At 36.0% G+C, this 16,792-nt stretch overlaps 5 protein-coding genes across 12 annotated transcripts in view; 4 read left to right on the forward strand and 1 right to left on the reverse strand.

Annotated features, from left to right (window-relative positions):
• The window catches only part of esn (espinas), a 165,270-nt gene that overhangs the window by 13,698 nt on the left and 134,780 nt on the right, over nucleotides 1-16,792 (reverse strand). For all 8 annotated transcript variants that reach the window (XM_064355529.1, XM_015981825.2, XM_064355528.1 and 5 more), the window contains one exon: nucleotides 2,477-2,735. In XM_064355529.1, the coding sequence (XP_064211599.1) occupies nucleotides 2,477-2,698 (222 nt within the window). In that variant the 5' untranslated portion in view covers nucleotides 2,699-2,735. The remainder of the gene's footprint in view (nucleotides 1-2,476; nucleotides 2,736-16,792) is intronic.
• On the forward strand, nucleotides 6,363-8,815 carry LOC100142181 (neprilysin-2). The gene is made up of 9 exons (XM_001812627.4): nucleotides 6,363-6,523; nucleotides 6,570-6,709; nucleotides 6,759-7,189; nucleotides 7,239-7,391; nucleotides 7,439-7,641; nucleotides 7,686-7,823; nucleotides 7,868-8,036; nucleotides 8,082-8,253; nucleotides 8,303-8,815. The coding sequence occupies exons 1-9, from the start codon at nucleotides 6,447-6,449 to the stop codon at nucleotides 8,647-8,649; spliced, it is 1,830 nt and encodes a 609-aa protein (XP_001812679.1). The 5' UTR covers nucleotides 6,363-6,446; the 3' UTR covers nucleotides 8,650-8,815.
• LOC103313651 (neprilysin-2-like) lies at nucleotides 9,312-11,859 on the forward strand. The gene is made up of 9 exons (XM_008197476.3): nucleotides 9,312-9,484; nucleotides 9,531-9,994; nucleotides 10,042-10,194; nucleotides 10,240-10,460; nucleotides 10,506-10,664; nucleotides 10,717-10,963; nucleotides 11,006-11,174; nucleotides 11,222-11,460; nucleotides 11,505-11,859. Exons 1-9 carry the CDS (start codon nucleotides 9,367-9,369, stop codon nucleotides 11,823-11,825), a joined length of 2,091 nt encoding a protein of 696 aa, XP_008195698.1. The 5' UTR covers nucleotides 9,312-9,366; the 3' UTR covers nucleotides 11,826-11,859.
• LOC103313650 (endothelin-converting enzyme 1-like) lies at nucleotides 11,906-14,414 on the forward strand. The gene is made up of 9 exons (XM_015981828.2): nucleotides 11,906-11,990; nucleotides 12,040-12,161; nucleotides 12,202-12,683; nucleotides 12,726-13,066; nucleotides 13,115-13,267; nucleotides 13,311-13,542; nucleotides 13,600-13,756; nucleotides 13,802-13,983; nucleotides 14,030-14,414. The coding sequence occupies exons 1-9, from the start codon at nucleotides 11,980-11,982 to the stop codon at nucleotides 14,363-14,365; spliced, it is 2,016 nt and encodes a 671-aa protein (XP_015837314.1). The 5' UTR covers nucleotides 11,906-11,979; the 3' UTR covers nucleotides 14,366-14,414.
• On the forward strand, nucleotides 14,427-16,791 carry LOC107398274 (neprilysin-2-like). The gene is made up of 8 exons (XM_015981830.2): nucleotides 14,427-14,495; nucleotides 14,541-14,671; nucleotides 14,720-15,198; nucleotides 15,242-15,358; nucleotides 15,404-15,603; nucleotides 15,653-16,188; nucleotides 16,233-16,435; nucleotides 16,483-16,791. Exons 1-8 carry the CDS (start codon nucleotides 14,485-14,487, stop codon nucleotides 16,744-16,746), a joined length of 1,941 nt encoding a protein of 646 aa, XP_015837316.1. The 5' UTR covers nucleotides 14,427-14,484; the 3' UTR covers nucleotides 16,747-16,791.

Raw genomic sequence — 16,792 nt, forward strand, 5'->3', positions numbered from 1 at the left:
TAGGCCTAACTGTACCGGTGTGGCTTAAAATTTAAGCTCTGCTTAAGCCTGTCAAGTGAACTGCACCGTAAATAAGTGCAACTTAAAATTGTATAAAGCTTGGTTTAAACTAAACCGTACCTTGGGTACCCCTTAAATAGTGCTTAACGCCAAAAAAGTACTGTTTGTAAACGGATCGATAAGAAATTGAGTTATACTTGACTTGTAAGATGAAGAAATTTGTTCGATTGCTTCAAAAAACATTTTCAGCGGAATAAAATGCAATACATACCTTCGGTATACAGGGTGCTCAAAAACTGGCGCACCAACTCAGTGGTACGTTATTGAGAAGCAAGTGCAGATTACGGGAAAAATGTTGAAAAAATTCCTAAAGTCATATTTTAAAAAATCTGGAGCTACAAACTTATTGTGTTAACTTCTTTAGTTTTCATTATTTTTTTATGTTTTTATGTTTCATACCAGGTAATCGTTCCGTAACAAAACGATGAATAATTATTTTTAAATTTACTTTCAGACTTTAACAGTTTTTTTAATTTAAAAAAATTAAAATTTATCTAAAAAATCACAATGTGTAGATGTGCCAACACGGGAAATTATTTCCTAGGAAACCGTTTCAAAAATAATTTATTTTTATTATTGCTCAAATTCTATTGCGATCATGACTGTTAGACAACGTTGCCACATATCATTTATCTAAAATCCGTTTTTTATCAATAACTTTAATACAAAGAATTTTTTTACTATTTTTACCTTTATATGTAACCAGTTCTCTACCACACACCATTGAGTTGGTGCGCCAGTTTTTGAGCACGCTGTAGTAAACAGATTTCTCGTTCTTGCTGTCTTAAAATTAAAAATTGAGAATACTTTAGTAGTTGTTACATCAGCTATTCTCTACTACAATATTTGCCAAAAATAGACACAAAGGCGGAAGGAAAACCTGGATTGGATGATGGCATGGGCGATGAAAAAGAGATAAATAGACAGAAAATGGTCAAATTTAAGCCATATAACAATAAAGTTTTTAATTTTTGAAATAATAATTATCGCGTTAAATTATAAAACTTTTTTTAATCGTTTTTTATTGTTTTATTAAATAACATCGTTGAACAGATTTTTTTAAATTTCATTTCCTTTATTCCACAGACTTTTTCATCAATTTGAGTTCATCCAACATTAGCTCGAATTTTTTTTCTCCTTCTCAAATTCTAAATAATTGCTTTTTTAAAGTTGTAACTTGGGATACTATTTTAAACTGGTATGAACTTTTAGGCGTCTTCTATATTACTTTTTTCCAAAATAATTTTAAATTAGCAGACTGATTCAAATTTGTTGGTTTATTCTCGTAGTTTGTAGAAATTTAATTTTTGAATTTTGAAATTGTGATGTAGATGGTTGTTCAAGATGAAAATTTTGGGCCAATGCTTTTTCGTCTTCGAAATCAAATATTTTCTGTTTTTTTTTATTGAAATCATAGGTTGGTGTGGTAGAATAAGATTTTTTTTGTTATTGGGTTCAATTTTGAGAATAAGTCCATATTCAAGGTGAAGGTTAAGTTACGAAATGATTAGAATCCTGACTTTCTTCAAATTTTTAATGTTTTACTCGACAAGTTTCGCCTGTTCCGGCATTATCAAGAATTATTTTGGTCTGGAATGTGTTTAATATCAAGACATCGGGGAAAAATAATTCTTGATAATGCCGTAACAAGCGCTTAAATAAGTACTCACTAATTTAAATTTTCTTGAATTATTTTACTCTTGATAGCAAAACAAAAAAAAATCCGTAACATTTTCACGTATTTGTAATTTATTGACAACTAATTTAACTAATTTAATTTTAACTAATTTAACTCATTTTAATTTTTAATTAAGCTTTATTCATAAGCCGAACCGGTGCAGTTAGGCCTTAATATTAAAAATGTTCAGTGATAAGCCGATGCTTAAGCGGCCAATATCGACTGCTAAGCTTTAGCTTAGTCGATATTTCGTAACTGAGCAACACTCGGTGCTGGCTTAAACTTAGCTTAGAGTTAACCTCGGTTTAAGCTCGAACTGAGCAACCGGGCCTAGAGTCGATTTCATTAAATCCTCCTTGGCGTAAAATACGCCACTACATAAAACAATAAAAATCCGAAATAAATAACCCTCGCGCGACTCTTTTATTCTTTTGTAATCCGAACTGAAATAAATTCAAGCTGCCACCGCTACAAACTCCTTCGTTTCATATTGACATACGACTTCCATTCCTGGCCGCTCCACAATACCATTCCCGATGATTTATCCGTCCATATTTCATAATTAAACCACGAAAAAGCGTTCGCACTCCGAGCGAAGTTTCCTCGCGAGCTGGCTTTTTGTCAATAGTCGCGATTGACGGCAAACATGACAACTGGCGGCACATTTGCATGCTGAATTAGCCGCCGAACCCGTTCCACCTGGCGCATGCAAGACGTCAAATTGTTGTTTTCACTCACTTGGTCTGGTCGAAGTCCGGGCGGGACCCAGGTGTACTCCTCCAGAGCGCACCCGGAGTCATCGTCGCTTTGCGAGTGACGTTGCGGGTCGCCTGTCGATGGTGCGAATGGCGAACCTTTGCCCAAAAAACGATCGGCGGGATCCAGGGAAGGCAATTTGCCTCCGGGCGACGGAAGGGCAGGTGGGGAAATTGAGGCGTTCATGCCTTCGTTCGACGACATGGAATTGTCCGGCCAAGGGCAGTTGCGGCACACAGATCTGGAACAAAAGGCAAAAATATTTAATTCATTGGAAGTTACCAAAGACGAATCTCTTATTTTAGACAAAGACTGTCAACTATTTTATCAAAGAAAAGGATTAAATTAAAAATCAAATTCCAAAATCATCAAATGGAAATTTATTTATTTATTTTACTTAACGGAAAACTTTGTTTTTACAAAATATATAAAATTACAAAACCAACTTAAAATAAAATTAATCCTAAAATAAATGACTTAAAATCAAGAACCACTTAATGCTTAAGAGCTAGTGTCTAAAGTGGTCCCTGTTTGAACAGAACAAATCGAAATAATTAACTGATATTAAATAATAATAAAGTAGGTAACAGTGTTGTGGTAACAACGAGCCCATTAACAAGGTCGTAAAGAAAACAAAGTTCTGGGCAAAATTTGCCATTCTCTAACGTTTGAAGATAGAATAAATTTAAAAATAAAATATGTTCCCCAGAAAAACAATGTCATTTTGATACAAAGAAGACCATACATACCTATCGGACAAAAGTAAAGCAACTTTTTCATTTAGTGTAAAAAAATATGTTCAATTGAAGTAATATTAAAGAAAAATACCTTTGATGGGTTAGTTACGTTTATTTGCAAAGTTATTTAGAGAACTAAATATCCCAAAAAGCAAAGCAATATGTCTAGAATACGGATATCTAGTCTAAAATTAAAAAACATGGTAGTGAACTGTTTTTTTGGTAGGAAAAATAAAAAAAATTCTAGACAGTTTGTCTTATCCAAATACAGTGTGTCAAAAAATTATTTCTTCTCTCTAATGTACGAGGATATGTGAAAAAAATGCCCAACTCCGAAAAATCCAGAAAAACAACATTTTGGATGAATAGAAGAATTAAAATCTTTTTCAAAAAGATCTGTTGATGTAGAGGCCAACAATAATTGATGAAATCCCTGAACTAGAAGTTAGTGCAACAAAGTTCAGCTAAGATTTGTTGAAGAAAAGATATACAGCAGACGATCAGCCAAGAAATTATTGGTTTCGGAACGTAATCTTGAAAAAACTTGAATTTGTACGACGACATTTAAACCGGAGAGTTCGAGACTGGAAAAAAATATTATTCAGCGCCGAAACAATATAAAATTTTTAATTCTGACTGAATGAGATGTGTTTGAGATTTTAGTGTTAATACCAGATTTAATCTAAAGTACCTTGAACCAACAAAAAAAGACAGGCAAGAATGTGTATTTTTTAATTATTCCATTACTTATTAAGTTAATTCTTTTATAATGTTAATTTTTTTTACGTTAAATAAAGTTTCATTAAAGCTGCTTTACTTTTGCCGTACATAATTTTGCTCAATTTCAAGAAATAAAATTTTTCAAAACCTAAATGATAACCGATGCTGACAAAAATATTTTTTTGTATTTTACATATGATACTAACACAAGGAGAAATACAATTGTGCCGGTAATTAAAGGAACTACAGGAATATGTATCTAAGAGTTTTTTTTAAGTTGCTTTACTTTTGTCCGATAGTATTCTTGATCAATACTCCAAATAAGAGCGAACCATGAAACAATAAGTATTAGTTGATAAATAAAATCCAGTGGAACCTTTTTGTTAAAAAGATATAAAGCAAAATTTCTATTTATTTAATCCAAATCATTAATCACAACACGAACGAGATCTTCTTGTAGATGAAGACCGTCATTTAAAGAATCGATTGACTAATTAAATAATTTGACATTATCTGCATAAAGCAGGCATCCAGAGTAGTAAGTCGTTTATAAAGAGCTAAAACAAAATTGGAGAACAATCTTGTGGAACCCCAGACGTCACTGCAAATTTCTCTGGCACAAAAGTTCCAATAAAAATACATAACATAAAGGGTGAAGGCACAATATAGCCACATTTTGCGCAGTTTTTCAGCTGAAAGAGAAAACTAGTTTATTGTTTTCACTTTTAAACCTCGTGTACTGGTATATTTTAAAACATGAAAAAATTAAATAACAATAAGCTTAAATTAAATAATAAAATTAGGATAATTTCTCTTGAAGGTAGGTATTTTTTTTGATAAGTTTTTGCTTCCAGCATCTGGTGCCTGAAGGTTTGAACCCTTTAGCTTCCTTTCACACCTCTCGCATAAATTACTATCACTTTTAATTTATTTTTATTATTTTTCTCTTTAATTGCTGAATTTTATTTACACAAAATTTGTCCTGTCACTACGACTCTGTATAAAACAGGTGCTTCCTAAATACAGAAAGTCGATTTTGTGTCTTATTATTACATAACAAAACAACAAATATCCTGCTGCTCTACTTTTTAAAGCTTTGAATTGGAATTCAGACAGCCTATTGATACTCAAGTAATGTTAGTGAAAAAAAAAACAATTAATCATTTAGTATTTTTCAACTTTATTGGAAATTAAAATAAACTGCAACACAATTAAAACGAAAATAGTCTTAAACTAAGCAATTAAGGCTTTTCTTCATTTTCAAATTCCCTTCCTTCGGTACACAGACGTTTTCGTCTGGTGCTTCGTTGCGATCTGAAATCTCCGGATTCTTGAGAACTCAATTTTGATTTTTTCGTAGCACTGTCGTTGCCCCGTTTTTTTGACTTTCTCTCCACCTTTGGCGCGACTCTTGCTTTCTTCGGCGATACTTTTACCTTTTTAGCATTTGCTTTCGGTCTTTCGTTTTCCATAGTTTCTAGTTTTAAGGACGTGGAAACTGCACTTTTTGACAAGTGACTGTTGGCCAAATTTTGTTCATTCAAGTAATTTTCGACTACATTATCAGGCAGCCGATCTAGGTGAACGTGAGGGTCTACAACAGTGTCCACCCACTCCACACTATCTTCAAAAATAATTGGAAGACAATCATGTGTTCGCTCCTCTTCCAAGTCGGCTTCCTGGCGCACTTCTTGCATGTTGAGAGGCTCAATATGCATAATGGGTCTTGTAATTTTTTTAATTTTGCTGGCAGTGTCTTGATTTCTAATATTGGGTTTGTTCACACTATCCAAAATTGGGGTATTTTGAAGCGCATTTTTTGAATTGTCATATAAGTTGGCCAAAATATGCGCACCTTTCTCCAATAAATCGGTTAAATCGCCCAATTTATGCCTCAAATCTTCGTATCGTGCACGGTATTGCTCATTCTCATATGCTAGGTCCGTTATATTTCGCTTAAGTTGCAGTTGCTTCAGTTTTAAAGCTTCAATAGTCTCACTTTCTTGTTCTGAAGCGTCTCTGAACGTATTTAAATAATCCAGGCGGGAAGAATCTGTCGATATCAATGAGATGCATGATGAGCTTGGTGATTCCATAATAAAATAAAAATGTTTCTCTCAGTTATCTGAATAAGAAAATATTGAAATACTTGGCATTTACCAATAATGTCAACAGTCAAGTAATTTTTGTCAATTGAAACAGCACTCTTTGATCACGTGGTAAAAATGCAGAATTCAAACACTTTATTTCATTAAATTATGGCTATAAGCACAGTTGTTTCAAAATATTTCCAATGGAGGAGCCGTCACTCAGCTTCGAATAATTCCATCGCGTAAAACATTCATGAAATATGCATTTAATGGTCAACATCCGCTACCTCAGCGTCGTTATTTCGCGTGGAATTTTCAAAGTGTCGTAAACCGACACTGTAAACAGAAAATATTAATAGATGACACAATTCGAAAGCGACCTTCGGATAATTTGGGTGCGCGAAAATGTTGGAACAAATCCAACCTGGTTTTCAGCCGTTCTACATAAAAAACGAACGAAATTACGGCGAAATGACCGAAAGGTAAACACAGTGTGTGTATTTCTGGTGTTATTAAGACTTCTTTCAGTCCTGGAGAAGGTGAGAAAGCACCGCAAGATTGCTGGACTTTAATGACAACAGCTGAAAAAGTCTTGCTCTTTTTACTCATCTTAGCACTGGTTGGAATTGTCGCTTTGGCGAGTTTTATCATTGTGCACTTTCTTAGCGGTAAGTCTGCCAATCTAACACCACAACCACACTGACCAGTAAATCGTAGAGGAAGTGTGTGAAAGTGAAGAGTGCATTTCTGCGTCGTTTAAACTTTTGAACAGTATTGATCTTAGTGAGGATCCATGTAATGATTTTGAAAAATTCCTTTGCGGCAATTACATTCCAATCAGTGACGAGAAAAAAGCAAATTTAGTCACTGCTCCTTTGAGTGATCGAGATAGCGGACCAATTACTACACTTAAAACTTTTTACCAAAGTTGCATTAACAGTTCTGCTATTGATGAGGACAATGAAAACACCCTTGCTACCATCATTTCAAATATTGGTGGATGGCCGATTCTGATGGGCCACACCTGGGATGAAGACTCTTTCAACTGGCAGAAATTCATGGTGAAAGTCCGCCCGTTGGGACTCAAATCTGACTGGTTGTTACATTTCGATTACCACGAGGACGAAAGTGGTATAAATCAATTATTGGTGACCGAACACTTACTTAATAAATTTTCCCTTCATTGAGATCTTTCAGCTGAGACCACCGCGAATCAAAGCAACGTCTTATCAATTCAAGACTGATTTTTACCAGGAATGTATTATAAATCTCGCTGATAGGTTTGAAGCAAATGATTTGGCTTTAAATCAGCTCAAACAAATGATCGAGTTTGAAGACAGATTACTGCAGGTTTAAGAAACAATTTTTGGAAGACAAATTGCTGACTGACGTTGTAGATAAGTTACTTAGGCCAAGATGAAAACTACACGAAGGTTTCAGTCGGGAGACTGAATGAAATATGGCCGGAAAATTCACTTGTTGAAATCTTGAACGACTTAGCTCGCGGCTACTCAGTTTTTGTTAACTCGACCCCAATTTATTTAGACTCGGAGAACTACCTTTACGAGTTACATCAATTACTAGTTTCAACACCGAAAAGGTAAAAATAATTGAAAAAAAAAGTGAGGCAAAAGTCGATTGTAGAACGCAAGCTAATTACTTCATTTGGAGTATTATTGAGACGTTTTTGCCTTTTTCCTCGGAGGAAATTAGAAAAATTTACGGCAAGTATTTGAAGCTAGAAAGTCGGGAGGACCATTGTCACAGTGAGACAATAAAGAGGTAAAACTATTAATATTTAATGACAATTTAATTTTTTTTTGAAGATTTTACAGTATCATCAAAAGTGAAGAAGTGAGTAAATACAAACATTCACAGACTGTGCCCTTACTTAACTTAATCGCAAACCTGGTCTATGAAAGTTTTAACGAAACTGATTCAGAAATTAGTGTCATAATCGAAGGCCCTGAGGGCGAAAATTCAGGTGTCACTGATGTAAAACTCAAATTTTGCAAACCTTGCTCTTATCTCTAATTCCAGCTAACTTTTACTTCCGATAAGTTACCCAAAATGATAACCGAAGTCCAGTTTCGCATCGACAATGAATTTTATAAGTGTTTGCATAAAAATCCTTCGTTTTGCGTCAGAGAAAATTATTATGAAGCACCACGAGAGTTTGAGCCCATGTTTGATACTTCTGACAACACTTTTTGTAAATAAAATGGTTTATGTGGCCCTTATTTTGATATTTTTGATTTTAGATGTTCCCTACAGCCTGGTTTATAGTGACTGGTTCAAAAAAAATCAACCGAATTACATAAACTTTGCTCGAATGGGCAGAATAATCGGCGATCAGATTCTTCAAGCTGTAGAAGACGAAACTAATACGACTCTTTCCGAATCTGGAATAAATCTGGCGTACGAAGGCTATATCCAGTGGTTTCAAAAAAACGGAATGGAGCCAAAACTACCAGCCTTGAATTTTACAATGAAACAGTTGTTTTGGTTGTATTCGAGTTTGGGCTATTGTTCAGAGGAGGAAGAATCGGGCAAAATTGAAGAAGCCGTCGATTCGTTGTATTTCAAAGAAGATTTCCATTGCATTTAACAGTTGAGGTGAATGTGAACTTGAAGTAAAGTATTTGGGTCGATTGGAAGAAAGTGGAGTGAATGAATTGAGCAAAAAGTTTCAATTATTTTTCTATCAGTTGTAATTAAACATACAGTATTTTGTTATTATTTATTTATTGTTGATAAATAAAGGTTGAAATGTTTTGAGTGTTTATTTATTTTTAATATAATTTAAATTAATGGCATAAAAAATAATTAAAATCATTACATCTAATGAGACAACATTCTTACTTTACATTTAAATGTTAATTTAATTAGATCATTAACTTGATTGAGCAACTAACAACATAATTTTGCAGTTATTAAATTTATGTCGAGAAACGCCGGTAAATAAAATATAGCGGAAACGATAAAAAATTGAAACTTTGTTGAAGTGACAATTTTCATAGCTGATAATTTATTTAGGTCATCAATAGAGACAACAAACTGCATCTGCAAATAGAACAAAATGACGCTATTTTAATTATAATTCAATTCTTACTGAGTGACGTCACAACTTACTTTAACTTAATTAATTATCCGGTGATCTTGTAACAAAATTAAGTTCCTCCTTTATCTCTGACCTATACACTTTACAAATTGTCAGATTAATATAATTATTTTTTTCGTCCTACGCACATGTGCATGGTAAAATACCGAAAAGTATCACTCAATAGCAACACTTGTCGTATGTGTGAAGACACCAAACACAACAATGGTCACAGTTTGTTTCAAACAAAAAAGCACTTTGATCAAGTGCTTAATTTTCCTAGTGTCCGTCCTTATCATGATTTTAGTCGGATTGGCTATAGTTTTGGTGAAGCGCAACGAAGGTAAGTCCTGTTCAAACTTTTCACTCCCTAATCCCTAAACCGCCAGATCACCACGTGTGCAAGTCGGATCACTGCATCAAACTTTCGGCCGAACTTTTACGCTCCTTGGACCAGTCCAGACACCCCTGTGATGACTTCTACGCTTTCACATGCGGAGGACTTTCGCGAAATCGTAAGGAAATTCCTCCGGCTTCAACGAAAGAAGTGCTGAATTTTATGGTGGGAGAAATGGTCCAAAGCACCGACTCGAAGCCTTTCATTATGGAAAAATCGTTTTATTTAGCTTGTAGTAACTTGGCTGGGATTGAGTTGGACGACGACGAGTGGTTGCTGGACCAATTTTTTAGTCTGGGAGATTGGCCGGTTCTGCGTGGGTCTAACTGGGACGGTTCGTACTTCGAGTGGACGGAAATCGTCAAAAAGAGTCGCAGATTAGGCATGAAAATCGACTGGTTTGTAGATTTTAGTATCTATGAGGACGTTAACGACACGAGAGTCAATGTCTTGAAGGTGATTGCGGGCAAACTGAGTTCCGTTTTGTAATTTTTGTTCAACAGATTGATATACCAGCTCTGACGCAGCTCAAAGAATCGGAAGTTTTCCCCAGACAGAAACTGCTCACCAAAATTGCGGTCACTTTGGGCGCCCCGGAAAAACTCGCTCATTATGAAACGGGGAGAACCATCGAGTTTGAAAAGGAATTGAGAATGGTGGGAAAAAAATTGAGATTTTAAGATCAATAAGTTGTTTTTTAGCTTGCACATGTATACAGAAGCAGGAAAACACATATGAACGCAAATACTCTCCCGAAAATCCCAATCAGTGAAGTCCAGAAGCTTTGCCCCCACATTTCCTGGCTGGACTTGATCAATGCTGTGACCGGAGTCAACATGCAGGAAACCGACGTTGTGATTTTTGACGAAATGGTCGACTACATCAAAGACTTGAACAAATTGATTTACGGGACTCCAAAGAGGTAAAACTCGGAAAATATAGACTTGAAGAAAATTAAAATTTTTAGGATTGTTGCGGACTACATGATGTGGAAAGTGGTCGAAGAAAACTGGCAGTTTCTCACGCAACCGGTCCGCCAGAAGTTCGAAGAATACTACGAAGAACAGCACCAGATCCAACCGGAACTTGACCGTCAAAAGTTTTGCATAAATGCTAGTAGAAAACAGTGAGTCGGCTGAATTAACCCTTAATTAACCTCAGCAAGTGTTAAAATTCAGGTTTCCATTGATTGTCGAGTCCGAGTATATTCGTCGTCATGTGACCCTCCAAAAAAGACAATTAGTCAAGGAAATGTTAATTAATATTCAGCGCAACTACCGGCGATTATTACATTCCGCCACTTGGATGAACCGAAAACGGAGAGAATTGGCGTTGGGGAAATTAGACGAGCTGAAGTTTCTAATCGGAGGACCGCGGGAGGTTTTCGACGAATTTGGGTTCGCTGAGGATCTAGGTCTCTATGAGGTATCTTGTGATTTTGCGACAGTGTTTTCAACAAATTGATAGTTTGTTTTCAAATCAACCAACATCATTGATATGCTCAACCAGAGAAAACTCCGATTCTACGACCACTATTTCAGTTCGGTTAACAAGGCCGTTACGAACCGGACGCAGAAATTCTACGAGAAAGTTATCAATATAAATAGATTTACGGTAATAAATGACGACACACTAGGTGAGTATCAACAAATTTCATTTGGCGTTGCTAAACTGCACCCTTAGTAATACCAGCCGCGTTATTAAAGGACAACTTTTACGACCCGAACCTTCCGAATAATTTCAATTACGCCACATTGGGGAAGTCGCTAGCCCACAAAATATTCGAGCATATTTTCGAGCGCAATAATGTGACCATTATTGACGAGGAGACGCAGAATTATAACACGTGGTGGATTTCGGACGGGTTTGATCAAGCCGTCAAATGCCTGATTCACGAAGCCTCGGATTTCCACAATCCGGAAGTAAGTAAAATGGTTTTTTTACTGTGAATAACAGCGTTTCGCAGTTAAAGAGGCAGAAAAAAATGCGTGAATTATTGGCACATTTTGTCTCAACTGAGGTCGCGTACGAGTCGTTCAAGGAACTACTGACGTATCGACAAGATTCTCCACAATCCAAGCTGCAATCTTTGCAATACACTCCCGAACAATTATTCTGGATACACACGAGTAAATTACACTGTAACAAAATTTACTCCAAATACGACCGAGACTACTCACGTTTTAAAATTATCGCTCCGTTGAGGAATTCTCGTAATTTTGCTCGAGACTACAACTGCCAGATGGGCTCTAAAATGTATTCGAAGAAAACGTGTCGGATTCTGTAATACTTGTGATAATAAAATTGTGTTATTTTTTCGATGACTCGCGTTTGAATTTTCCCATCCGAATTAGACTCCATCCTCATTTATCAAAATTAAAAAATCCTTCAAACTGAACAACCGGCAATTAGTCGGCTTAACGTTCGTGAAAAATACAGACATGAATCCAACGTAAGTAGATCCAAATCACGATTTAATTAAAGACTAATCCCAAAAACAGAAACTACGAAGACGAGCGGAGACTTCACGGTTGTAAGAAAAATAAATTAGCTACCTGTCTAGCCATCACTATTACGACACTTATTTTTGCCCTATTTTTTGGCTTTTTCGGATATTTCGGCTGTGAGTACCGACTGACCCAGTCACAAATAATCCCCTCAAGTTCCAGAAATTAGCACTTATTGTAATACTCCGGAGTGTCTCAACGCCTCGGCAGAACTCTCCGAAATAATCGACGACTCGATCGATCCCTGTACCGATTTTTACAGTTTTGTGTGCGGAAAACTGATCAAAAATCAAAAAACCCAACAAAATTCTTTAAAACAAGAGTATGAAAAAATCGAGCAAACGCTCGACGCTCTGATTGTCGGGCCGGAAACTCCGGACGATTCCCAAGAAATCCGGATGCAAAAACAGTACTTCCAAGCGTGTTTAAACACCACTAACATTGATTCGAATAAGGAAATCACTTTAATCCGAGAACTAAACTCGGTGGGTGGATGGCCGTTCCTCCAGAACAGCCGATGGATTGAAAAAGAGTTCGACTGGATCAAGTTTATGATCAGGGCTAGGAAACTGAGATTACCTTTTGAGTGGTTTCTCAATGTGGGACTTTTTTTCGACAGGGGCCAATATCAGTTGAAGGTAAGTCGTTTTAGGAAATTCTCATATAATTACAAGCCCCAGCTGTCACACCCCGACGATTGTGGGCTAAATATCAACGAGGATTATTTCACAATGCAACGAAAAATCCTGGAGCAATTGCGCAAACCAGGCATTGATGCTATAGTTGAATTCACGCAACTGGAAAACTTTGAAAGAAAATTAAATTCGATTTGTGCGAACATGACCGATAACGATATTTCCGTCCGGAGAGCTTCGAATCTCTGGCTGGATGGTATTGGACCCATCTCGAATTTTTTAACTTCTGTTACTGGCCTAAGAGGGTGGAAATCAAACTCGTGGGTGGCTTACAACCACAACTATCTCTTCGAATTGAACCATTTATTGAAACTTTTTTCCAAAAAGTAGCTTTTCACACTTTGCATAATAAACAAACTGAAGCAAATTTTCAGAACTCAAGCTTTGTTTATTTTGTGGAAAATAATTCACTTCTACGCCCCTTATTTATCAAAACCGATTCGTGAAAAGTATTTCAATTATTTGGAAATCATGATGCAAAGAAATATCAGTCGGGAGGAATTTTGTCTTGAAGACACTAAAGAAAAGTGGGTGAATTATTGCCGAACTGTTTTTATAAGTGAATTTTAGGTTTAAATACGTTTCTGAAATTAAATATCTAACAGAAACGGTTGATCCTGAGACACGAGAAGAAGGCAAAGGGTTTGTGGCGTCGCTTGTTAACGAAATAACCGACAGAATTGAAAATGATACAATTAGAAGGTTGCATTCGGAAACTTACAGTGATTTGGAGGAAGTTATAGTTGGACCAGAAGAAATTTTTGATGATACGTTTATCGAAGAGTATTTACAAATAGGTCAAGTAAAAACACCCATTACCGGTATAGTTTTCATTAATTTAAGTTATCTTTATACGCAGTTACACTTCTTCACTGATAACATTATTCTAATGTTGAATACGTGGTCCCAGAGAATTTTTGAAAAGAAAATGAGTATGATTGGAAAACCCTTTTTATCACTAGATTCAATATTTGCAAACGACGGCGAGTATAGTATGACACTGGATGAACTCTTATGTAAGTTTAATTGAAATTTTAGCAGAAAATAGCGTTTTCTTGTAGCTGTACCATCTGTGACGTTTTACACTTTTTTTAACACCGACGTGCAAAAGTATTTGGAATATGGCAGTTTGGGAACAATTGTTGGTACAGAAATTGTCCGATTAGAACATTACCTGAACGGTGGGAATCAGAAACTTGAAACTAATAAAAACTGCATGATTGAAAATATCAAAAGTTTCAATGTAAATTTTCAATTAAAATTAATATTTTTTAAACTTGGTTTTACAGAGACGTTTCAATGCATCTATTGTTTACGAAAAAAATTTCTTAGCCTGGCTTGGTCAAGAATTATCGTACCAGGCCTACCAGAAATATACAGATGAAGAAGGAGCGGAAGCACCCCTTCCAGATTTGCCCTACACTCCCAACCAGCTTTTCTGGATAAAATCGAGCCTGACGTGGTGCCAGGCCGCCCTCCTTTCGCCCGAAAATTCCTTCAGGACGTTCCAAATGTTGCGAATCAAAGTCACCGAATCGGTGAAACATTCGGAGTTTTTTGGGAAAGATTTCAACTGTCCCACAGACTCGCCCATGAATCCAGAAAACAAGTGCCAATTATTGTAATATCCTCATTATTGTAAATAGCCTTGTTTAATAAAAGTTGACACAATTATTTTTGTGTTTTAATTTTATTATCCTTGCATTTAATTAAAGAATTTGTTGCACAACATTTAGTTGCGAAAATGGGAGGAGAGTAAGTGAGTGTTTTTTTGTGTGTGGCAATAACTAAATTTTGTAGCGTTTACCATGTAAGCGAGAAACCAAAAAGTGGCAAGAAATGGACGAGACTGGAATTATTTTTGGCTTTAGTGGTCATAGGCTTGGGAATTTATGTTTTTTATTTGAGGAGTTACGGTCAAAATGATGAAGGTAACAAAATTTTTGACGATAAAACAAATTCATCTCAGTGAATTGCAGAATTGACGAACAAGTGTGGAGACATTTCTTGCTATAAAACCGTAACAGAGCTCCAAAAATTTATCGAACCATCGGTCGATCCTTGCGAAGATTTTCATCAGTTTTCGTGTGGCAAGTTTCTAGAAACAGTCCACACACAAGAAATAACTTCTCGATTAGACCAAGAACAAACAAAATTAGAAAACGAGTTAGAAGCCATGATTGTTGGGCCTATTTTAAATAAAAATTCTCGACCTGTGCAAATCCAAAAAATGTTTTTCCAATCTTGCCTCAATTTGGAGGACATTGAAGCGGACAAAAATGGGAAATTCTTGTCTTTGGTCAAAGAGATTGGAGGATGGCCTCTTGTTGAAGGCAAAAAATGGAACGAATCAAATTTTGATTGGAAAGAAGTTGCCGTCAAATGTAGAAAGCTGGGATTGCCGTTTGGGTGGTTTTTGGAGTTTGGCGTTTACGAAGAAGATCGAAATTATCTTAAAGTGAGTATTGTTTATTTTAAACCAAGTTCAATTGTTGTTTCAGATTGCGTGCCCAACTCATGTAAATCGCACAAACAGTGTGGACAAAATTATTGTAAACTTGATGGGTAAAAAAGCAAATATTAAAGACGTGATCGATTTTGAGCGGCGATTACTGCATGTAAGACTTGTACCTTTGTGATTAGTTTTTCAGGAAGATTTCCAGATCTCACGTCCTGAAACGCCTGAAATAAATCTAAGAACAATTTCAGAACTGCAAAAAATACATCCGCCAGTGGATTGGCTAGACTTCCTCAATAACATAACGGAAGAAAGTTACGAGTTTACGGAAGAAACTGAAATTGCCTCTAATATAGATGATTACATTTTAAGATTGCACATGCTATTAACATCGACTCCAAAGAGGTATAATTATTATATCACAAATTTGTAGATATAACAGCGTAAATTGTAGCACTCAGGCTAACTACATCGTTTGGAAACTTCTAGAACACTTTGCGCCCTTTATACAGAGCGGTGTCGAAAAAAAATTAGACAGGTTCGAGTTTTGTAAGCAAACGACAAAGGAAATGTTCCCTGACTTCTCTCCCATCGAATACATCCGAAAACACCCAACTTCCAAAGCCCGAAAATCAGTTAAAGAAATTGCAGACTTGGTAAAAAAAGAATTTGTGGTTCGGATTCAAGATGCCACGTGGTGGAATGAAACGGAAAAGCAGGTGTATTTGGAACTATTTCAAAACTCTGGCTTTCTCATAGGAAACCGGATTGAAAATTTTGAGGATGATTTTCTCGACGATCAGTATTTACACGTCAAAACCATGATTTTAGAAGAAAATTCGGACGTTATTGAAATCTTAACTGCAAAATCGCGATCGTATTTTAATTCCATTTTTGGCAAAATAAACGAAAGTAGTTTTATCAGAGAAGAAAGTTTTTCCGAATTTATGAAGGTTGACATATTCTTTGACAAAAATTTGAACAAAATGGGTAAGTTTAAAATTTTGTGAGTTATTTATTTGATTGTTAAGTAGTTTTGCCACCTCCTGCACTTCATGGGTTGCTTTTTGACCACTCCCGCCCCCAATTCATCAATTTTGCGAGTCTTGGCGATTCTTTGGCAAAAGAATATGTGAATACACTTCGTATTCTGACTCACAACTCGTCCGATGTGGTGTTCCAAACCAGCGACAAGTGCCTGGAAGCCGACTATTTAAGTTTGGGTGGAAAAAACGAAGTAAGCAGCAAAGACTGGTTTAGTGTTTTTAAAAAACGAAATTTCAGTTTCCGTCGGAGCTAATTTCTGATATTTTGGGCCGCGATATATCTTACAAAGCTTATCAAAAATGGATCGCGACCCACGTCGACGAATCCCAACTACCACTCTTACCCTACACACCAAACCAGTTGTTTTGGATCAAGTCGAGTTTAATTAACTGCCAACTAATCGATTCGACTTTAAACCATCTCTCGATCAGACATTCGCGTCATTTCGGCAAAGATTTTTCATGCGATAGCAGCCCGATGAATCCTCGAGAAAAATGTTAAAATGCTTAATTAATGCTGACCTTCTAATAAAACCTAATAAAAGTAG

Source organism: Tribolium castaneum, chromosome 3, assembly GCF_031307605.1.
Source record: "Tribolium castaneum strain GA2 chromosome 3, icTriCast1.1, whole genome shotgun sequence".
Classification (NCBI taxonomy): Eukaryota; Metazoa; Arthropoda; class Insecta; order Coleoptera; family Tenebrionidae; genus Tribolium; species Tribolium castaneum.

Bases quoted from the DNA above. Each gene is read 5' to 3' on its own strand.
- LOC100142181 (XM_001812627.4), top strand. From the start codon at position 6,447: ATGTTGGAACAAATCCAACCTGGTTTTCAGCCGTTCTACATAAAAAAC. The intron at 7,392-7,438 runs GTTTAAGAAACA...CTGACGTTGTAG, and splicing joins TTGAAGACAGATTACTGCAG to ATAAGTTACTTAGGCCAAGA. The intron at 8,037-8,081 runs GTAAAACTCAAA...CTCTAATTCCAG, and splicing joins AAAATTCAGGTGTCACTGAT to CTAACTTTTACTTCCGATAA.
- LOC103313651 (XM_008197476.3), top strand. From the start codon at position 9,367: ATGGTCACAGTTTGTTTCAAACAAAAAAGCACTTTGATCAAGTGCTTA. The intron at 10,665-10,716 runs GTGAGTCGGCTG...GTTAAAATTCAG, and splicing joins ATAAATGCTAGTAGAAAACA to GTTTCCATTGATTGTCGAGT. The intron at 10,964-11,005 runs GTATCTTGTGAT...ACAAATTGATAG, and splicing joins AGGATCTAGGTCTCTATGAG to TTTGTTTTCAAATCAACCAA.
- LOC107398274 (XM_015981830.2), top strand. The intron at 15,199-15,241 runs GTGAGTATTGTT...TTGTTGTTTCAG, and splicing joins AAGATCGAAATTATCTTAAA to ATTGCGTGCCCAACTCATGT. The intron at 15,359-15,403 runs GTAAGACTTGTA...GAAGATTTCCAG, and splicing joins TTGAGCGGCGATTACTGCAT to ATCTCACGTCCTGAAACGCC.
- LOC103313650 (XM_015981828.2), top strand. The intron at 13,543-13,599 runs GTAAAAACACCC...CTTTATACGCAG, and splicing joins AGTATTTACAAATAGGTCAA to TTACACTTCTTCACTGATAA. The intron at 13,757-13,801 runs GTAAGTTTAATT...GTTTTCTTGTAG, and splicing joins GACACTGGATGAACTCTTAT to CTGTACCATCTGTGACGTTT.